Source organism: Mustela erminea, chromosome 14 (assembly GCF_009829155.1).
Source record: "Mustela erminea isolate mMusErm1 chromosome 14, mMusErm1.Pri, whole genome shotgun sequence".
Taxonomy (NCBI): Eukaryota; Metazoa; Chordata; class Mammalia; order Carnivora; family Mustelidae; genus Mustela; species Mustela erminea.
This window is the reverse complement of record NC_045627.1, coordinates 12,768,999-12,789,291: the sequence shown is the minus strand read 5'-3', so window position 1 is coordinate 12,789,291 and position 20,293 is coordinate 12,768,999. Positions and strand designations below refer to the sequence as shown.

General features: G+C 39.1%; 1 protein-coding gene across 7 annotated transcripts in view; it reads left to right on the top strand.

Annotated features, from left to right (window-relative positions):
* Positions 1-20,293, top strand: part of RYR2 (ryanodine receptor 2) — a 756,727-nt gene that overhangs the window by 338,607 nt on the left and 397,827 nt on the right. For all 7 annotated transcript variants that reach the window (XM_032312097.1, XM_032312094.1, XM_032312091.1 and 4 more), the window contains 4 exons: positions 2,937-3,015; positions 6,041-6,153; positions 13,662-13,761; positions 14,477-14,573. In XM_032312097.1, the coding sequence (XP_032167988.1) occupies positions 2,937-3,015; positions 6,041-6,153; positions 13,662-13,761; positions 14,477-14,573 (389 nt within the window). The remainder of the gene's footprint in view (positions 1-2,936; positions 3,016-6,040; positions 6,154-13,661; positions 13,762-14,476; positions 14,574-20,293) is intronic.

Below are 20,293 nucleotides of genomic sequence, written 5' to 3'. Positions count from 1 at the left end.
TTTTCTACATCATTTAAACTTTTCATCAGTATAACTTTTGTGAATACATGAAGGTCCAACCTTTGGAAGTAAAATATAATTGATTATTCCTTTTAGGAAGGAGATAATTCTGATATTATTTAAATCAGAACAGGTGACTAAGCATAACCTCACTATCAATATTGAAAACATAAAAAATTATCAGTATTAATCACAAATACCAGTGTGAACATCTGACTTAAAGTTCTAGTTAATTCAGAAGTATAGGAAGAGAAGTATAGGAAAAGTATAGATATGATTTTAATGATACCTTAATAATATCCTTTCTATTAATGTGCTTCATAATATAAATAGAATCAAATAGGAAAAATAACGATCATCTTAATAGGCACTGAAAAGGCATTTATTAAAACAACATCCATTTCTAATAAAACTAAGCATTAATTAATTTCTCAGTGATAAAGAAAATATAAACATCAAATCAGTAACCAACATCAATTTTAATTGTCAAACACTAAAGTGATTCTTGACAAAACTAACTCAAAAAATAAACAAAACCAAAAACATCTCTTCAACATTGTTCCAGAAATCTTGGCTGACACAGCAAGATACGAAATAAAATTAAGGCATATACTCTAGTAAAGTGGCTGGATACTAGATAAATATGTAAATACAGTTGCATAGAGCAATAGTGCATTAAAAGTTCATGGAAAGAATTTTGTTTCTAATACCAGTCAAAACACACAAAAAAACATGAAATAATAAACATAAGGGACTGTTTTAAGAAAAGTACCCTCTATACGTATTGCGTTAGGAGCCTGGACTTGGTCAGTAGATCTAGGTTTAGGCTCACTTTCCTACATGCTGTTCAGCCTTGGAGACCATGCTGAACTTCTTTAAGTCTCTAATTGCATTTTAATATTTTATTCATTTAAATGTTATTTAGCACCTACTGTGTGCTATGCACTGTTCAAGAGGCTGTATATTGTTGTGAAGAAGATCGTGTCCTTGTCCTTATGGAACTTAATGAACGTTTAGTGGAATAATTATGGTACTTACCTCATAGTTGTTGTGAACATTATTGGACGAGAAAATGTGTTAATAGTCACAGTACCTAGTACTGTAATATTATTGCAAAATATCGTAGAAGACTTTAATAGGATAAAAGCAGACATTTAATATGTTTACATCTAAAGTCTGTAAATCTCAGGCAGCCTTTCTCAAGGTCAGGCTCACATTCCTACACTGGGACCCTCAATATCTTTTTTATAACCTTAGGAGCCAGTGTTTTGTCGTCAAGCAACAGAAATTGGACTTTCCAGGTGAATTTGATTTATATCCCAGTGACACTGACTTCCATTTAATATATCAGCACATCTGTCCCCTGATTGGTTCATCTCCTCCCTTCTCACACTCAGACACCCACTGAGGTGGATGGACCAGTTTCCCAGTAAGACTTTTCTAGACTTTGCATTATTTGTCCAGTGACTCTGGGAGATCTGGGCTTGCTCGGTGCCTGGAATTGGCTCTGACTGCTCTTTGCAGGGCTCCTGTTCTTGCTGACAGTGCACTCGTTGCTGTGGATGGTAGTGTATCTTGAGCTCATGCTATGTTCATCCTTGTGTCCTCGTTCTTTTTTTTTCTTCCTTCATTACCTAGTCTTATTTTTTTAGTTAAAATTTTTTATTAACATGTATTATTTATTTGAGGGGTACATGTCTGTGACTCATCAGTTTTACACAACACACAGCACTCACCACAACACATACGCTCCCCAGTGTCCATCACCCAGCCACCCCGTCCCTACTGCCCTCCCCTTCAGCAAACCTCAGTTTGTTTCCTGAGATTAAGAGTCTCTCATGGTTTGTCTCCAAAAATTGTCTTTTTCTTATTGACTTACTTCACTTAGCCTAATACCCTCTAGTTCCATCCACGTCATTGCAAATGGCAAGAGTTCTTTTTTGGTGGCTGCATAGTATTCCATCGTGTGTGTGTGTGTGTGTGTGTGTGTGTGTGTGTGATCACATCTTTTTTTATCTGTTTTATCCATTTTTCCATTGAAGGGCATCTCGGCTCCTCAGTTTGGTTGTTGTGGACATTGCTGCTTCTTTTCACTGCATCTGTATCTTTGGGGTAAATACCCAGTAGTGCAATTGCTGGGTCATAGGGTAGCTCTATGTTTAAAATCTTGAGGAACCTCCATACTGTTTTCCAGAGTGACTGCACCAGCCTGCATTCCCACCAACAGTTTAAGAGGGTTCCCCTTTCTCCATTTCCTCACCAGCTTGTGTCCTCATTCTTACACCAATTAACAAGGTTTTTGAAGTTGGAATGGGGTTAAGGGAGTTCAACTGACTTATCCTAAACTTCATGTCCAACAGTACAGTTAAGGAAACTGAAGGAGGAGGGGGAGATGTAAGGAGATGATGGTGTTGCAAGAACTGGATTGTTCTTGGGGAAACCTACACACAGGCACACGGGAGAGAACCTCACTGGAGTGAGGTCACATGCTGCACAACAAAATAAATTCCAGATGGATTTCAGAGAGTTAAGATTTTAAAAATGAAAATGAAACTATAAGATGAGAGTGAATTGTTTTCAAATTTCTGGTGGGAAGGAAGATTTCCAACTGTCAGATCAGGTTGTATTTCTGCTTAGGATCATGAATACCTCATACAGCGAGAGATGTACAGACATATCCCCAGTTAGGTGTCGTCTTCTACCAACAGAACACATTTCCTCAGTTGTTCATGAGTGGGGAGGGGGGAGCTCATCTCCTACTGAATGTTGTGAAAGTGTTGTTCCACCTCCTGATGAAGAACCTGGGTTTTGCACAGAAGCATCCAGATGTGAAGGAGAAGACTGATAGAGCAGAGATTTACTGGTAGCAAACTCAGAGTTAGACCCCCATGGGACTAAAAATGCTCAGTGACAACGACTGATTCTGTATCTTCTAGTATCTCTGCTGCCTGTCCACCTCCCGGTCTTCAACTGATAAACTGGCCTTTGATGTTGGCTTGCAAGAGGACACAACAGGTGAGCACCTTGTTCCCGGAAGAGGCTGCGTTCCAAGAGAATGTGGCAGGGATGGAACTGGAAGATGTAAGATATAGAGATACAGTAGATAAATGTTCTCATGGTCGGGGTCAGGAAGACAAAAATGAATGCCTTTCTAAGGAAAGTTTTTAGTAGAAGAAGGAAGTGTATGTTGTTCCTGTTAGTTTGTCATTGCCATGTAATTAGCTGGATGTTTAAATTGTATCTCAGACCTCATTCTTTTTCGGGATTTGGCTAGAAAAACCATACTTATTACCGGATTTACTGGCTGTTAACTGTATTAGTGTGCACTGATCTGCTTGTGAAATAGCCTGCAAACCTCTTTTTTCTTTTATCTTAAAAATAGTTTCTCTAAAAAATGAAACATACTTAATATCACTATTGAGACAAAAAAGATAGAAAATGAAAATGCTTCATTTCTGTGTCCAGAGGGCTACAGATCTGTCTGAATATACATGTATTTTTATATTTCGAACCAAAATGTATACATAAACACATTTATCCTTTCAGAAAATCGAAATAGGAGGACAGGGGCCCTATTTTTTATTCTGTTACATTTTATACAGCTATGTTCAATGTGATTATTTAATCTTTTACAATGAGCATGCATGGCTTTTAGAATTAAAAATAAGTAAAAGACCAAGTAGAAATAAAAGGAGGGCAATAGACCAACTCCTATTAAGTAGTTCGTTTCAGAGGTGGGATCAAGCTTTGCCCCCACATCTACCCCCATTTGTATTTTATTTTATTTTTTTCCTATTCGTATTTTAAAAAATACTTTCCCAGGAGAGCCTGGGTGAGTCAGTCAGTTAAGGATCTACCTTTGGCTCAGCTCTGCCTTTGGTTCAGGTTGTGATACAGCAGTCCTGCGATCGAGTCCTACATTGGGCTCCCTGCTCAGCTGGGAGCCTGCTTTTCCCTCTCCCTCTGCCACCCCCACCCCAACTCGTGCTTTCTCTTGCTCTCTCTCTCTCTCTCAAGTAAATAAAATCTTTAAAAAATACTTTCTTGTACTCTAAAGTTTTGAGACAACAAATGGATAAAAATAAAGTAATAGTCACCAACCTAATTAACTCTTAAGAGACCAGTACATCATTATGCATGAAAATTCCAGAATTCTAGACACCAAAAAGATAAGTATTTTTTTCTTTTTCTCTCTTTTTAAAGATTTTATTGATTTATTTTAGAGGGAGGGAGAGTGGCGGAGGGGCAGAGGGCAAAGGAGAAGCAGACTTCCCCCTGAGTGCAGAGCCCCTCATGGGACTCATCCTAGGACCCTGAGATCACGACCTGAGCTGAACCCAAGAGTCAGCCACTTAACCAACTGAGCCACCTAGGCTCCCCAAGATAAATACTATTTTTGATTTTTATTTCATTTTATAGAAGCTCAGTCATTCCTCTGTGTCTTTGCTAGTTGTTAAAAAAATTTTTCTCTTTTGATATCCTTCAGCAACAGTTAGATGAAAAAGTCTTCAGTTCTCTTTCTCAAAAGGAGTAAAGAACATGCATGATCTAGAATTTGTTTTCATACACTGAGATGATTATATAAGTCAAAACAACAAAATGAGGTCCCTCTGCCTACATCTGATCCATTTATACTACTATTTTCCCCATAGCTTTTTACTTCATCTGAATTGCTGCATTATTATTATTTCTTATTTCTTATGTGCTTTGATTGGAATTAAACTCCTAAGGCAGATGATTTTTTCTTCCTTGTTTATCGATGCATCCCCAGCTACTACAGCAATGATTGACAAATAGTGGGTGCTTTATAATTGTTTGAGTAAATGAATGAAAACTCCCTGCAACTCTAAAAATGTGAATTGAATGAAAAATGAGTCCTGTAAGGTGACGTTCAGCTAGGACTATGGTTTGTCTAAGAAAAGCATCCCAGGGTTCATTGCAGACTGGCTGTAAGAATGCTTGAGAAATGTTACTGGATGATTAATTTACCCATTTATGCAAATTGAATTTTTATTTAGTGCCTGTAGTATGCTAGTAGGAGCTGGGGAAACCCCAATGAACAAAACACATAAAATTCCTGCTGTTACGAAACTTATATTCTGGCATTGGGGAATTAGCAAAGAAGAAAAAAACCAAGTATTAGGGAAAAACAATAAAGCTGGTAAAAGGGATGGAGTAAGTATTAGATAACAGATACCACCGAAAAACTATTCTCATTTTTGGATAGAGCTTGCATTTGCATTCTAAAAGGAACTATAAACAGGTTGAAGAATTGTTTATATAAATTTATACTGTAGCTAATGGGCCTGGAGAATGAATTGTTATGTGGCTCAGGAGGCTTATGCTCGACTAGTTCTAGAAAAAATGATTTGATTTAATGTGTACCCAGTTATTTTTATAATGTATCCTTCTATAGTAGGATTCTTTTATATAATTTTACCCTTAGTTTAGTGGAAACTACCACCCATTAAAATAAAGAATAAAAACAAGGCACAGAATAGTAAAATTTCAGTGACAACACTGTATCTATTTTTAATCTGTATCTCCCACAAGTACAGAGTTTTAAAATTGATACAACACAACTGTTGCATTACAACACCCCAAGTCCTTTTGAAAATCATGTGCCAGAATACTAGATATTTGTACAGAGAGCAGTGAACATGGGATTATGTAAAGAATGCAGGAAGGTCAGCATGACTGGTAAATTTGGCCTAATGGTAGCATAAATAGCTTTTTAGAGGGGGGAAGACACCAAACCTCACTTTGCAAAATGCCACAGCGGGGTTGCATGGGGAGAATCTTTGCATTTCAGTATGTCTTTATCCTGAGTTAATTTGGCCTCAGTCTTTTGATTTTCGTGGTCTGCCAGATGAATTTACTGTTAGTTTCAAACTTCGGGAAGCTGTGGGAAGGCTGGTTTTATTCATTTGTCAGGAGACTGATTTGGAAGCCTTGTTTTATTTTCCTCTTTCATTTTGGAGCTGCTGGCAAGAAAGACAGATTTCATAGTGAGAGGTGCCTCTTTGTGTTCATCCTGCAGGGGAGGCTTGCTGGTGGACCATTCATCCCGCCTCCAAGCAGCGGTCGGAAGGAGAGAAGGTTCGAGTTGGAGATGACCTCATCTTGGTCAGTGTGTCCTCTGAGCGGTACCTGGTAAGTGGGCCCACGCGGTCATGTGTTTGGCGGTGGGATCAAGTGCAGGCCAATCCTGCTTTCTCTGTAGACTGCGAAGGATCTAGGGAATTTACTTAGAGATAAGTCCGTATCTCTTCTTGACGAATGACAAATAACTCCCTAAAGTAGGGGAATAATGTAACCTTTGTGGAAGTGCGGTTTCCCAGGTTTAGGCTTTCCTGGTACCGTTCGCTCGTGTCTTTGTGAGCCTGAGAGCACCTGTTCTTAGATTATCGTACCAACGGCATGGAAATGCGGTCGAATCAGGAGTTCAAAATTCCGTGGACCAGTGAAGAAGGCTATATTAAGGAGGTTCTGAGTACCAATTCTGACATCTATGAAAGCAGGTGGTTATACGAGAAGCTCGTACCTGTTGAGAAAAGAGAAATGGACACAATGAGTTTCTCTCTCTAATCTACACGACATTTTTTCAGAGGGCAGGGGTTAGCAATGGGAGAAGGGAAGAAGAAGGTCTTATTTCAACTTCGTAAGTGTATTTTATTTCTGTGGCGAGGCCATGATATATTTGACTTAAGTTATTTAGTGAACTGTATTTTTGCCAAAAAATAATCCTGGACCAAAGTTTGCAGAAGGGTGAAGTCAATCGGAGTATGAAGGAAGCCAGTGCAAAATATTCTTTTTATTTTAAGGTTGAAAAAGTAATTAGACAAATAGGAGCGCTTGACTGGCTCAGTCAGTAGAGCATATGACTCTTGATCTTGGGGTCATGAGTTCAAACCCCACTTTGGGTGTAAGGGATTACTTAAATCTTTAAAAAAAAAAAAGAAAAGAGAGTGAACAGGTATAAATGGGGTATTATAAACTTTACATGTCTATTTCTATAAAAAAATTCTAAACACCATAGTGGATGATAATTGAAATAAAAATCAGAAGTGAAACATTGCTTCAGTTAAGCACAGACTGATTTATAGAAAGTGTATTCCGACTGGCATAAATCAGAATATTATTTATGTATAATGAATTTAGGATTAAGTAGGTAGTTGGTACCCCCTGCTCCATGAATATGGGAGATCAATTGGGTTTGGGGGTATTGGAAGTCACTTTCGCTTACCAACCCATTTAGTTCCAGTTTTGAGAGAAGAACAGTTTTGTTTTACTTGCATTGTGGAAAGAGGTAATAAGACAGGGAAATGATGAAACAGTGTTCTTGTAACTGACAGGGAGTATTAAATTAAATGGAACAGCTAACATTGCCTTGCTAAAGGGAGGCCTGGAGCATTTCTCTCCTTTTGTCTCTTAACCAATGGAGGTGGAAACAGGCACCCTCCACATTTCCAGGACAAGTGTGTCAGCTTGTCAAATAAGCATTTATTAAGCCCTTGCTGTGTGCATATGCTGTGCATTAAGGTGCTGTATGTCTTGATCAGGAGATAGACATTTTGAGTTGTATTTTACATGGAAACCAATAACAGCTAAAAATAGTCCATGAATACTTTTAAAGATGTACAGATCTTATTTTGATTTTGGCATATAACCATGCATGTTTTTTGCCATATGACTTGTACTTTCCACTGAAGGAGTAGAAAATGGGCAATCTCGCCAGGGCTGCGGCTTCTCGAATCAATTCTGCTACCACTTTTCAGAGAGAGGCGTGTAATTGCCTGAATTCTAGCTTTCTCACTTGCAACATGATGATGATTATACTTAACACAAGGTTCCTGGGATGAAGCAATGAGATAATGAATTTGAATATGGTTTGATTGAAAAAGCACTATACAAATAAGACCAATAATCCTCATGCATGAGGCTCACCTTCTCTTGCTTTTAGAAATCAATAAACCTCATAATTAATGAAATCCACAAGTTATGTTCGAGATACCTTTTAGCCCCCTTTTTTTCTTTTTAAAGATTATTTATTTATTTATTTGATAGCCAGAGATCACAAGCAGGCAGAGAGGCTGAGCAGAGAGCCTGATGCGGGTCTTAATCCCAGGACCCTGAGATCATGACCTGAGCTGAAGGCAGAGGCTTTAACCCACTGAGCCACTCAGGCGCCTCCCCTTTTAGCCCTTTTATGCAAGCTCCTCTTCTGGTAACCTCTTTGAGAGCTACACACAGTGGCCAACCAGACTGTTAAGATTTCTCTTTCATTGGGTAACAGACTCAGTGCTTATAGTGCTCATCTCTGAGCACCTAGCATGTCGTAGAAAGCACAGGAAGGACCAAGGGCACATTGTGTGTGGTTACTACCGTCAAAGAACTAGTGGAAGAAATGAACCAAACACCTAGGGCAATGTTTGAGAATATTACAAAGGCAGTAAGGATGTGTTACTGCTTAGGGTATAAGATACAGAGATGGTTAATTAATTATAATCTCATGTTGCCACTGTGGTTGATTAGAAGGATCTAGAGAAAGTACATACAGGCAAGAAGTGCCGGAGTTAAAGGTCTTTGGAATATGGCAGTTGGAATAATCTATATACAACTGGATAACTAAAAATGGGCTGTGTGTCTATATATTTTGTTTGTTGGTGTAAATATGATCCTGGGCCAATCACATAACTTTGCAAAACCCTCAGTTTCTTCATCTGCAGTAAGGTGATGATAAATCTAGCTCACAGAGGTGTTAAGAGGATTAAATGCTTTGATCCAAGCAAGACTTGTAGCTCCTTGAATGGTACATGTAAGAATTGCTTATGAGTTACCGCCACTATTTACCTGGAAGGTTTGTACTTATTGAGAAAGGTTAAGGAAAAGGCAGATACTTCATCAGAAGAGAAAATCAGAAAGGCAGCATGAAGGGAGTAGGTAGCTGATTTTAAATAAAGGCTTGTCCTGGAAAGCCAGGTTCACATTCTGAGAAGTCGCTGGTGTCTTTCAAAGGAAACAAGTTAAGAACTTTGGCTGAAAAACACAGTCCTTATAACCAACTATTTTAAATAAATATTTCTAGTCATTGATTTTATGACTTTTTGTCATTGGTGTCCATTGACCTTGATCTGTTTTTCATCCAGGAGCAGTGATGAGCTGAGGTTAAACCATCAAAATGTGCATTTGGTACTCTACTATAGCTCATAACTGTTGGGGTGCTAACTGGGTTAAAATGGATGGACTGTAAGTGACTGATTTGCAGCCTGTGCTCTGCAGAGGTGCCTCATGGACGGGCGAGGGTGCTGTGTTGGGTACTGGGAGCCCCCAGGCTCCGTCCTCCTCTGCTTTACAAGTTGGACCTCCCTGCATGATTTCCCAGGAATAAAGGGTCTTTTTCCTAGAGATGGTTGTAAATCACTCATCCAAATACTGTCCTTTCTCATCTGGCTATTTCGTATTCTAATATAGAATGATATCTTAATCTTCTTTGTAGGGCTATCCGAAAGGACAAAGAAATTCCTTTGCTCCTATTGGACTACTTGTTTTTTCAAGAAGACTTGGGCAAAGCAGCTTAAATATAAGAGAAATAGACAATTTAAAATAGAGAAAACATGGTCAAGTAGGTATTGCTGACTGTGAATCTATTTCAAACTAAACAAGACAAGGTAAAGCATACAAAACAAGCTTTACTGATTTAGAAAGATGTAAAATCAGCCTGGTATGCACAGAAGTCTTCAGTCCATGGATTAGATTGCCTGCTTGGAAATGTTGATTTTTGACTAATTTTTTCTTAATTAGGTCACCTATAGAAATAGGGTTTTTTTTGTTTGTTTTTAAGATCCATGAGAACATTGCCAAACAAACGTCTGAAAGGAAGAACAGAGCCCCACGATCTAAAGAGAGATGACAGATGCTTGAAGAAGACTCTTTCGGGCTTCCTAAGAATTTCCCTACCTCTTCCCCGCCCCATCTCTGAATTTCTGATAAGAGATGCTAGGTGTTTTGATGGTAGAATAAGTTGCTGAATTGCCTCAAGTTGCATAAAAATATCGATAGCTAAGAAGGACCGTGACCATAAATATTTCCAAGCTAAAGATGGCGTCAACCAGTGCATTATTTATTTATTTACTGTGAGCCTTTTCCTTTTTTTCTCTCTGGGGCTCAGGTGATGGAAGCGTAGGATATTACACATGGAAAGAGTGTCTGTTCTGTGCTCCTCATTTTTTTCTCAGAAGAAAACAAATGAAGCTCGTGTGGTGATATGTCTTGCTTAGTTGTGTTCCCTGTCACTGGATGGTAATTTATCCAGAATGTTGCTCACCAGGGCCCAAGTGCCTGATGCTCAGAGAAATAGATGTGTTGAACAAATGCATCTGATAAGGGTTGAATTCAGATAGTCTAAAGAAATTTTTGTGTTGAAGACTCCATGGGCAACCTGAGAAAGCCTATTGACTGCTTGTCTTCGTAAGGTTTCATTTTATTTTATTTTTTAAAATTTTTTATTGTGTTATGTCAGTCACCATACAATAATACATCATTAGTTTTTGTTTTTGTTTTTTACATCATTAGTTTTTGATGCAGTGTTCCAAGATTGTAAGGTTTTAAAATGCACAAAATAGATGCTCAGGGTTACAAAGAAAACTAAAATTTACCAAAGTGGAGTTCTGATTATTTAGAATATCCTGTTTCTGAGATTTTGTGCTTCGATCAAAACACCGTTCTGGGACCACAGCAGCCTTGGTTGCCTCCACTTCTGAGTTCAAATCTGCGTTTGTTGACAGATCCTCTACTGATTCCTGTGGTCATTAGATCTTGAGAGTCACTAACAGAAAGGTCAAGGTGACCTTTGCTGATGGGTTGATGCTCCCATGGTATGTAAATTCTAGAGTAGTTACATGTTTCAGCCTAAGGTCCACTTTGCTTTCAACCTCGGCCAACATCTCTTTTGCTTTAAGGAGGACTTCCTTTTAGTAACTGAAACTGTTACTGCATCCTGAATATTTAATGTGACAGGCCTGACCCGATGTTGTTCTTCCTCAGACTTCCCTTTGCTTCCCTTTGCTGTTTAAGCAGCAAAATTAATGAGAAGCTTCCAAAATAATAAGGCCTGGAGAATATTTTCTTGAGAAGAATGAGCATTATGTAGATAAGTTTATACAGTGTAATATGAACTTGAAATTTTTTTGGACTTTCTCTGACTGAAATTTTCATACTTTTATGATCCTCTCATATGTAGTATTTATATCTCGGCTTAGGTAGGATTTGAAAATTGCATCTTAACCAACCTCCACACCCCCATTATTTTCTTACCCATAGCAGTGGCTCCATATTTTGTGAAGTACAGGTCCTTGTACCTGACTTCTCTGCAGATCCATGTCTCACTGTGTTCTGAGCATGTGCTCTAAGCACCACAGGTGAAGCTCTCTATTTGATGTTCCCATCTCTCTCCATCAGAGCATCTTGAAGGGCTAGAGAGGTCCAGGCCACTTTCCATTATGATGTTTCTAGTATATTAAAAGTGAAAATCTCCAAGCTTGTTGACAAAATGTAAATTGTCTCAGAAAAATTTTGGCACGTTTTAAACATTTCTACTTAGTGCCTTATCATTCATTATTAATACACATTCCCAAATCCAGTGTATGTACAAACTTACTTGAGGACGATATCTCTGAATACCAGACCACACAGTTCTACTGACCCCTCAAAGCCCTCATCCCACCCGAAATACATCTCTGGTGCAGATGTTGCCTGTCCTCAAGGTTCTGTGTGACGAACCATGTTCACATTAGGTTGGCTAAAGTGTTCTCTTTTCTCCATTCCTGTAGCATTTTGATTACATTTCACCTAACAGTTTAAAAAAATGCTGCCTTGTAGCATTTTGCCTATATATTTTCCCTTCCCTTCCCTATGACAAGCACCCTCAGGGTCCAGAGAAGGTGTTCCCTTACTATTTAACACAGGCTTCCTACACAACATGTTCGTGAAACATGGTGAACTAACAAATGATGGCATTTATCGTCATGGGGTATGAACTTTCACTCGAATTTAAATGTAAAAATAGAATCATTGTTTTGAATAGTCTTGTAATGGTTTGGGAAAAACCATATGGATGTGTGTGTGTGTGTGTGTGTGTTTGCTGTTATTTTAACTCAGATCATTGAAATAGGAATATTTATATAATAACTTCAGAAATGTTTTTTGGTTTGTACAACTTAGATTCTAAAGGTTTGGTTGGCTTCTCCATGTACTTGCTTAGTGAATAGTGCTGTTCAATGTGGGTATACAGTCGTGAACCTCTTTCTAATCGCTTATGAAATGGGGAAGAAATATACACAGAACAATGACATCGTGTGATGATTGCTTTGAAGGAACTTGTATTTTTCTTGGTTGCGGAAGCAGAGCGCATACGACTTATTTGTAAATAGTAAAATAATATTAATACTGGGGAAGAATTGAATGACCAAATCTCAGCTGGGATTTTGTGGCAGTGGGACAGAATCAGCTTAAGGAGTTGTAAACAGGCCCATCTCCTTGAGAGGAGCAGGGGGGTCAGAGCAAGTGATTGCTAAATCTGATGCATCAACTGGTAAACTTTTAATTTTATTGATTAGAAAGATTATTGATAAGATGGATGTATATGTGTGAAAGGTCAAAACTTCCTTTGGTTTTTGTTCCTAATAGAAAGATGGTGAAATACCTATTTTTACTAGTGACTTGAGAATGGTATGCTTCAGCAAGAGAATGTTGGGTCTTGAACAACCTGTGGAGCATGGAAGTGTGACTGTAATCGCTCTTCATCTAACCCAGAGGGTCAGATTTCAGGGGAAAATCTAGTACAGTTAAAGACTTTAAAAGCTTGGGCTGTCATCAGCTTTGGAGAGGTGTTGCAGAAACATTACAGGAATATTGGTGGTGTTTACTGAGATGACTCTAAGGAAAATGTGATTGTTCTGTGTCTCTTTGAAACTCTAGAGGCAACGAAGCACTGATTAGTAAAATGAGCAACACATATTTGGCTGTACTCGTAATTTTGTTTTTCTTTACTAATCATTTGATAACTCATATATGATAGTGCTCGGAGATAGGAAATATGTTATTACTTTAGCACATTTCTATTTTTAAGAAGGAAAATCTGAAATTTGTGATATCTGAATTTTGGAGGAAATTCAGCGCCCTGGTTTGAGATGTGTATTAGGAAACATTGCCACCTAATGGCTATTATATCAAATTGCAGATAAAAGTTCCCAGAGGACCCGATAAAACTAAGTAGATTTTACCTACCTCACCATCAAAAAACTGTCAGTGTGATATGTAGGACACTTAATTACAGTTTCAATGATAAGTGCCCACTACCTGAACATTTTTGTCCATCAACGAACCTTAAAACAAATTAGTCTGTTTTAACACGTTTATTTTCTTAGTCTTGTTTGCATTTCCCAATGAGTTGCTTAGAATGAGGTTTAAAAATGCTTGCAGTCAAATAGGAGCTCTGATGTTCCTTCTGCTAGTCTCTCAATGACTCAGTGACAGGACTGAAATAGATGCCGTCTGTGGACATTTCCCAGTCTGCAGTGTTAGGTTCCAGCTGATAGGAGCACTCACGTAGTGAGCCTTCCGAGCACCTGAAGAGATGTCTCCTTTTGCCTCTTCTGCAGCATTTGTCTTACGGCAATGGAAGCTTACACGTGGACGCTGCTTTCCAGCAGACTCTCTGGAGCGTGGCCCCCATCAGCTCAGGAAGCGAAGCCGCCCAAGGTAAAAACTCCACTTCTGTGAGAGGGCTCATCCCAGCTGCACAGTTGACAGTCATCTCTGGAATTGTAATAATGAGCTGATTGTTAATTAGAGAATTTTGTGTTAGGCCCTTCCAGAATGCAGATACGTGACATTTAAGAATCTCAGTTAAATAGCTATTTAGAAGTGAAGTTTGTGTGAACATTGATCTTTTTTTTTCTATTCTTCTGCTACTGCTGCAGCTTTTGCTTATTTGTGTGGGCTTTATGTGTGAGCTTCTAGATGTTATTCACTCCAGTGTTTTGGCCTCAGGGTGTTGCTGAGTTAGGCTAACATTGAGGTTTCTCATCGTCCACGGTTGGGTGACTTAGAGCCAGATCACAGTAGTGTTTATGCATCAGGATTTCTCAGGAAACGTCTGCATTTATGTTCTGATTGTTCTCATTTATGCAGGTTCAGTCTGATCCTACACATTCTTGTATATGAAAGGGAGGATTTTATGGGGTTGAGGTTGTGTTTTCTAGTGGGGACGTGACTACCTGTGGGACTCGGGAACCGTGAGTTCAGAGGTGGCAAGCAGGTGGCACCATTCTTCTCTGTGATTTGGGCCAGGCATTGAAACCTCACTAAGCTTTTGTTTCTCTGTCTGTGAAAATAGAAGATGGGACCAGATGATCTGTCCGGCTTTCAGCATCTGACCGTGACCGCTCAAATGTGACTAATTGAATCTTTACAGGGTATCTAATTGGTGGTGACGTCCTCAGGTTGCTGCACGGACACATGGATGAATGCCTCACTGTCCCTTCAGGAGAACACGGGGAAGAGCAGCGGAGGTTGGTACCAAGCCCTGCACCTTGAGCCTTGCACTTCCTTGCCTTGGTATGGTCATTGAAGGATATGTCTGTTCAGGTCATCCACATAATAGAAAGTGGGCCACTAACACTTCCTCTGTCCACTGAAGGGATCCATGTGTTGGCCTCTTTAGAAGTTTTCTCTTATGTTCTATTTTTATTACTTGATAGAATTGCTGAAAATTTTTGTCAAAATAAAACATGATCAGAAGTATTGGCTAAAATATACAGAGCAGAAGGAGTGAACACATTAAACTACTTACAACTTCCTTAAATGTTCATTAGTTTTGATTAATTTTTCTTTGTGGCATATTTCATCTCAAATTCAGTTTCAAAGTCAGAGTTCTCAAACAGCACAGAAGTTCAGGACCTTTTTCTATTACCTACCACTTATATACATACATAATGAAATGGGCCACTCTTCCTAATACATTACATGATTATAATACCTCTCTCACATTAATATTTGGTGGCATTGGGTGGAGACTGAAGTTAATGGAATTACTGGGAAAAGTGCACAAATAGTGCAAAGCCATAAGATGTTTAGGGTGATTTGAATGTTCTGCTTTGCTTGAGGAATTGGTGGGTGAATTGTGAGTTGAACACACAAGGGATTACTGCAGGAGAAGGCATTGTCTAGATGTTTTATTACAGGCTTTCAATTCTTTTAATGGACATTACAGGCTTTCAATTCTTTTAATGTCCATGAGAATGGACATTGCTCATAATACTAACATCATAGAGCGGTAACTGTTACACATATTTATTTTTGGTAACTTAGAGAACATTTGGAAAGTTAATACTCATTTAACTAGCTGTTGCACCTTGGGGAAAGTCCCTTGGGGACCTGCGGTTTAGTCATGCCTCTCTGACCAGACAGACCTGGCTTATAGTGACCAGTGAAATGCAGAGCCTGGAAAACTCTGTCAACAAAACAATGCTCCTTATGCTAGGTTAGGAAGAGGATGTCGATGGTGTTGATAGGGTTTGAATAAAAGACAAGAGGGAATTCAAAAGGCAATTGGTTTGAGGACTTAATTTCAAACAGAAGAATAAACATAAGACTCAAGGGGATGACAGCGTGTTCTGGGAGTAGCATCCTTCCCCAGAGTGACTGCAGGAAGGATAGAATCAGAGGTGAAACTAGACAAGAGGGACCAGTGTGGTCAGCTTTTGAAGGATCCTTGGTGCCATTCCCCTGGATGGGCTTTTTATTCTGAGGGAGTTAGGAAGGAGTGTGGCACGAGGGTGAATTGGTCAGGTTTCTTGTAAAAGAAATAGATAGATCTGACGCGCAGAAGGAGCATCAGTCAAAGATGAGGAGAGTCCAGATCAGGGAAGCCAATTAGGACAGGGCTGTTTTTAGGTATTTGTGTGGGGGGAGGGGAGAAAGTTGCCTTGGAGAGTGGCCATCAGAATGGAGACATCTACCCGGACCAGCGACATGTTAGGTCGTATTGACTGGTTTAGGGATGAACTTCTGTGGACTTTGAGGGAATGTATCTGATCCACAGGTGTCCTGATGTTTCTGATTTGAGTGAAGAGACACAGTACTAAGGATGTAGGAGACATATTTTGTACAAGTGTTGAGTTAAAGTTTGGACAGCGGTGAGTACAGAGGGTCTGTGGGACATCAGGCAGGAAATTAGAATTTTTGAGTCTTTCACCTAGACAAAGCTTGGCTTGGATGTAAATCCCAAGCACACAGGGGATAGTTGAAGGAACGGGAGTCCTAGGTAGGGAGAGCAGAGCTGGGATTAAGGGGATGTGCTTGTCCGTCTGGGCATTGCTTAAAAAAAAAAGTCTATAAAACCTTGGAATAGATGAAGGAGAGAGGAGCCCAAGGGTGGAGTCTCAGAATGCTGCCATTTAAGATGTACATGGGCCAGAAAGTGTTGGCATGATGGTTGAGTGGAGAACCAGGGAGGTTAGTCACGGAAGCCAAAGGAGGTTTGAGGGGCAGATGTGTTAAATGCTGTGTTATGTGTGTATAGACGTAGGAGCAAAAAGAGGTTGTGTTTTGGTTTTGGGGGTCTTTATTCCCTGATTTGTAAAATCAAACACTTAAATGATTCTTAGAGACTTTATTCTTTAAGAGAAAAGAGACTTTATTCTTAGAGACTTTATTCTTTCTACAGACACTAGAGAGAGTTGTAGTTAAACGAATGGTCTCTGGAGATAGACAGCCCTGGGTTTGGGCCTCAGCTCTGCCACTTCGTACTGCAGGCCCTGAATTTCTTGAACCATTGCTTTGCTCCTCTGTAAAATGCAGCTTAAATATTAGCTGCTGCTCTGTGGGATTGTTGTGAAGATTCAGAAGAAAAGCAGGTAGAGTACTCAATGCAGATGAAGAGGTCAACAGATTCTGTTGTCGCTGGCATTATTATTTAACAGAAAAGCAGCATTTAGTCAGATAGGGAAAAATTTGAGGGACCCCCAGGCATGTGGATGAAAGCTTAGTAGAGCATCTACTTTGGAGGAGGAGAAGCTAAACTCTAGCAAAGAAAATCCTCTCTTCTTTGTGTTGAATGGCGTAGGTGTGGGGTGAGGAAGGGCTCCTGATTGGTGCTGAAGTTCTGACGCCAGGAATGAATGAGCAAAGTTTTTGTTGTAACAGTTGAAGGTTTTCATTCTCAAATAAGACTATTCAGTGTCTGAAAGACCTTGGATTTCCTCAGCTGAGCTCCGTGGCAATAAGTACCGTTTTCCATATCTCCTGGACATTAGAGCGACTGTGTTCAGTAGGTGTTTTCTTATTGAATGGATTTTTCTCCTGATTCTGTACGTAGCTGGTTATTACTGCAGAAAAAACAAGGGGCTGTTTCAGAGATATTTTTCCTATTGTTCTGGACCCACTTTCTCTTCGCACACATGTGAAAGTCTGTCCTTTTGCGTATCATTCTTGATTTAATGTTAATTTGTGTATCAAATTAATCGCATTGTGTATTCAGTTCAGCACATCACAGCTCTTTCTAGGAAGTGATGTCAGTAAGAACACATCCATTTGTGCCCTTTGTATAGCACGTTTACACGGACTAAATTAGATTTCAATAGATGTCAGATCGTGACTCGAAGGAGAAAATGAATCAGAAATAGGCAGCGGGAGCCCAAAGGCTGTTGCTTCCGAAAGGAGAGTTACATTTGCCTTGATTAAATGGCGATATTGGGCATTGATTTGCATAGAATGATATCAATAATTTCTTCAATTTTACATTCACTAAGCACGCTATTATTTCAAGTCTTGGTGTAGAAATTTCTTTATCTTTCTGCTCTTATCTGGAGTCATTTTGGTGCCTCAGGTGACTTGGGGAGGCAAAGGGCAGCTCAGCCTGAAGGCAGAAATTCTTTAATTGATATGAATCCATACTGGGGGAGAAAAATAGCATGATAAGCTAGGAATATGTATATATCTCTTGATTCATTAAAAACAGAGAAGTGAAAATAATTTGACCTTTGGACAGCAACTTGAAAGCTGGAGAAGTTCCAGGGAAATATGTAAAAATTTCTTTTGCCTCACAGCCCTTTGCCATCTTTGTGATCTGCTTAGGCTCCTTAATTGTGTCATATTATTAACGTCAAAGAGCTGAGGTCAAACCAGATTTGTCATAGGAAGCATTGGAAATGGGCAGATGGCCAGAAGTAACCGTTACCTCCGAGTAAGTTAGGAACATTTTGGTCCTAAATGCTCTCTTCCTGACTGGCTCAGTCAGTCCGCTCATGCCTCTTTCCACTGACACAACTGTAATTGTAGCAATGGAAAATGCAGTTCAGGGATGGGTTCTATTATTCTAGAGACCAATGGAGTTACCTTTAATTTCCCCTTGCATTTAGATTTGTACGTGGATGTGATCATGTAGGCATTCTCATGAGAGGATTAATTAATGAATTAATAAAATTAATTCATTAATTAAATTTAAAATTAAATTAATTAAAATCAAAAAAATTAATGAAATTAATTAAATAACATTAAATAAAATTAATAAAAGCTCTTGGAATGAAGAGCATATGGTGTCCCATTCAATTAAGTGGAATCGAGTGGGCAAATGAGGCCCTCCCCAAGTTAAACTAAATTCATGGTCTTCTCTACTCTTCTTGCTCATCTTACGTGTACAGTTTGAATTCTGACCTTTCTTGTGACATCTAGCAGCACTATAGATTTATTTTAAGTTTCTTGAGATTTTTTTTCCAGCAAGAGCTATGGCTCTAAAACTACTTAGTTTACAACTTGTCTAAATAACAGTAAACATATCATCTATATGGGTTGTGAGCATTTGGGTAAAAGGGAGAGATACTTTAAGTGGTAGCTTTAAATTGTAATTTCTTAGTTCTTACTCAGGCTCTTCAGACAGTGAGAATACATTAAGGAGAAACTGGGATTTGTCAGATGCAACATAGTGTTTTAATTATTGACGTAAAAATAAGCTTTCATTCTGGAGGCTGGAAATTTGATTACCAATTTTCATTTCGAGCATGACATATTTTATGTAGGGAGTATTTTCTGCCCTAGGTTTTGTCTCTGGATTGCATCTTATTACTTTTGTCTGTTTTTATGTGAAGCGTATTAAAATATCAGCAAAGGCATTCACACACACTTACTTTTGCATTGAATATGCACTCTCTAAATGAAGCATGCCATACTTCTAAGTTAGTGTGTTTTAAAATGGATAGATTAGGGGAATATTACTGGGAATTACAGTATTAGGGGAATATTTTTTGAATAGCATTATTTGTATGGTTTTTTTTTTTTTAAGATTTTATTTATTTTAGAGAGAGAAAGCAGGGGTAGGGGCAGAGAGAATCTCAAGCAGGCTCCCTGCTGAGCCCTGCTGAGCATGGAGCCCTGTGTGGTCTCAGTCCCATGACTCTGAGATCATGACATGAGCCAACACTGAGTTGGAAGCCTAACTGACTGAGCCACCCAGGCATCCCCCCCACCCCCGCAAAAGCATCATTTGTAAGTTAAAACAGGTAATGCTATGTAGTGCACGGGTAGTTTTATTCAGTCAGTAACAATTTGTGAAATGACCATCATGTTCTGGGTGCTGGGGTTATAGTAGGATATAAAAAAGATACAATGTCTCTTTTCTCAAGGAGTTTTCATTCTAATAGGGATATGGGACAGCAAAAACCTAAGTGCTCTTAATTTGTAAATGCCCACACATATGGATACACCCCTGGTAATCTACAAGGTGATGATAAAGGCTTTTGGAAAGAAATAAAAAAGGGTGACAACGGAATGGAGAGGGTCCATGTTTCTGTGTGTGTTAGAGGGAGGGAGAGAGGGAAGAGGGAAGAAGAGAGAGTTCGAGTGAGGCAGTGATCAGCGGAGAGAGGTTGTAACTCTGTCTTATCAGGCATTACTGTTGGCACATACTTGCTCTGTTTTGCTACTTTGAAATGCAAGACAATTGAGTTATTGTTTCCGACAATATCTGGAAATAAATGCTCCATTTGCTTTCCAGAACATGAGTCAGCGGGCAGAAGCTGGGTCATATGCATGCATGACAGTATTTTTTTTTTTTTTTTTTGCCTCCTTGCCCCTTTTGTGATATTCTGACGATTTAATGAGCTTTAGTTGTAAATAATTGATAAGGCATGAGATGGGTTTGGTACCAGGGATGAAATGTCTCTCAGTCTGGCTTTGGAAGAGACGCATGGTTTCTATCCGTGTACACAATCAGATGACTAATACCATTACAGAA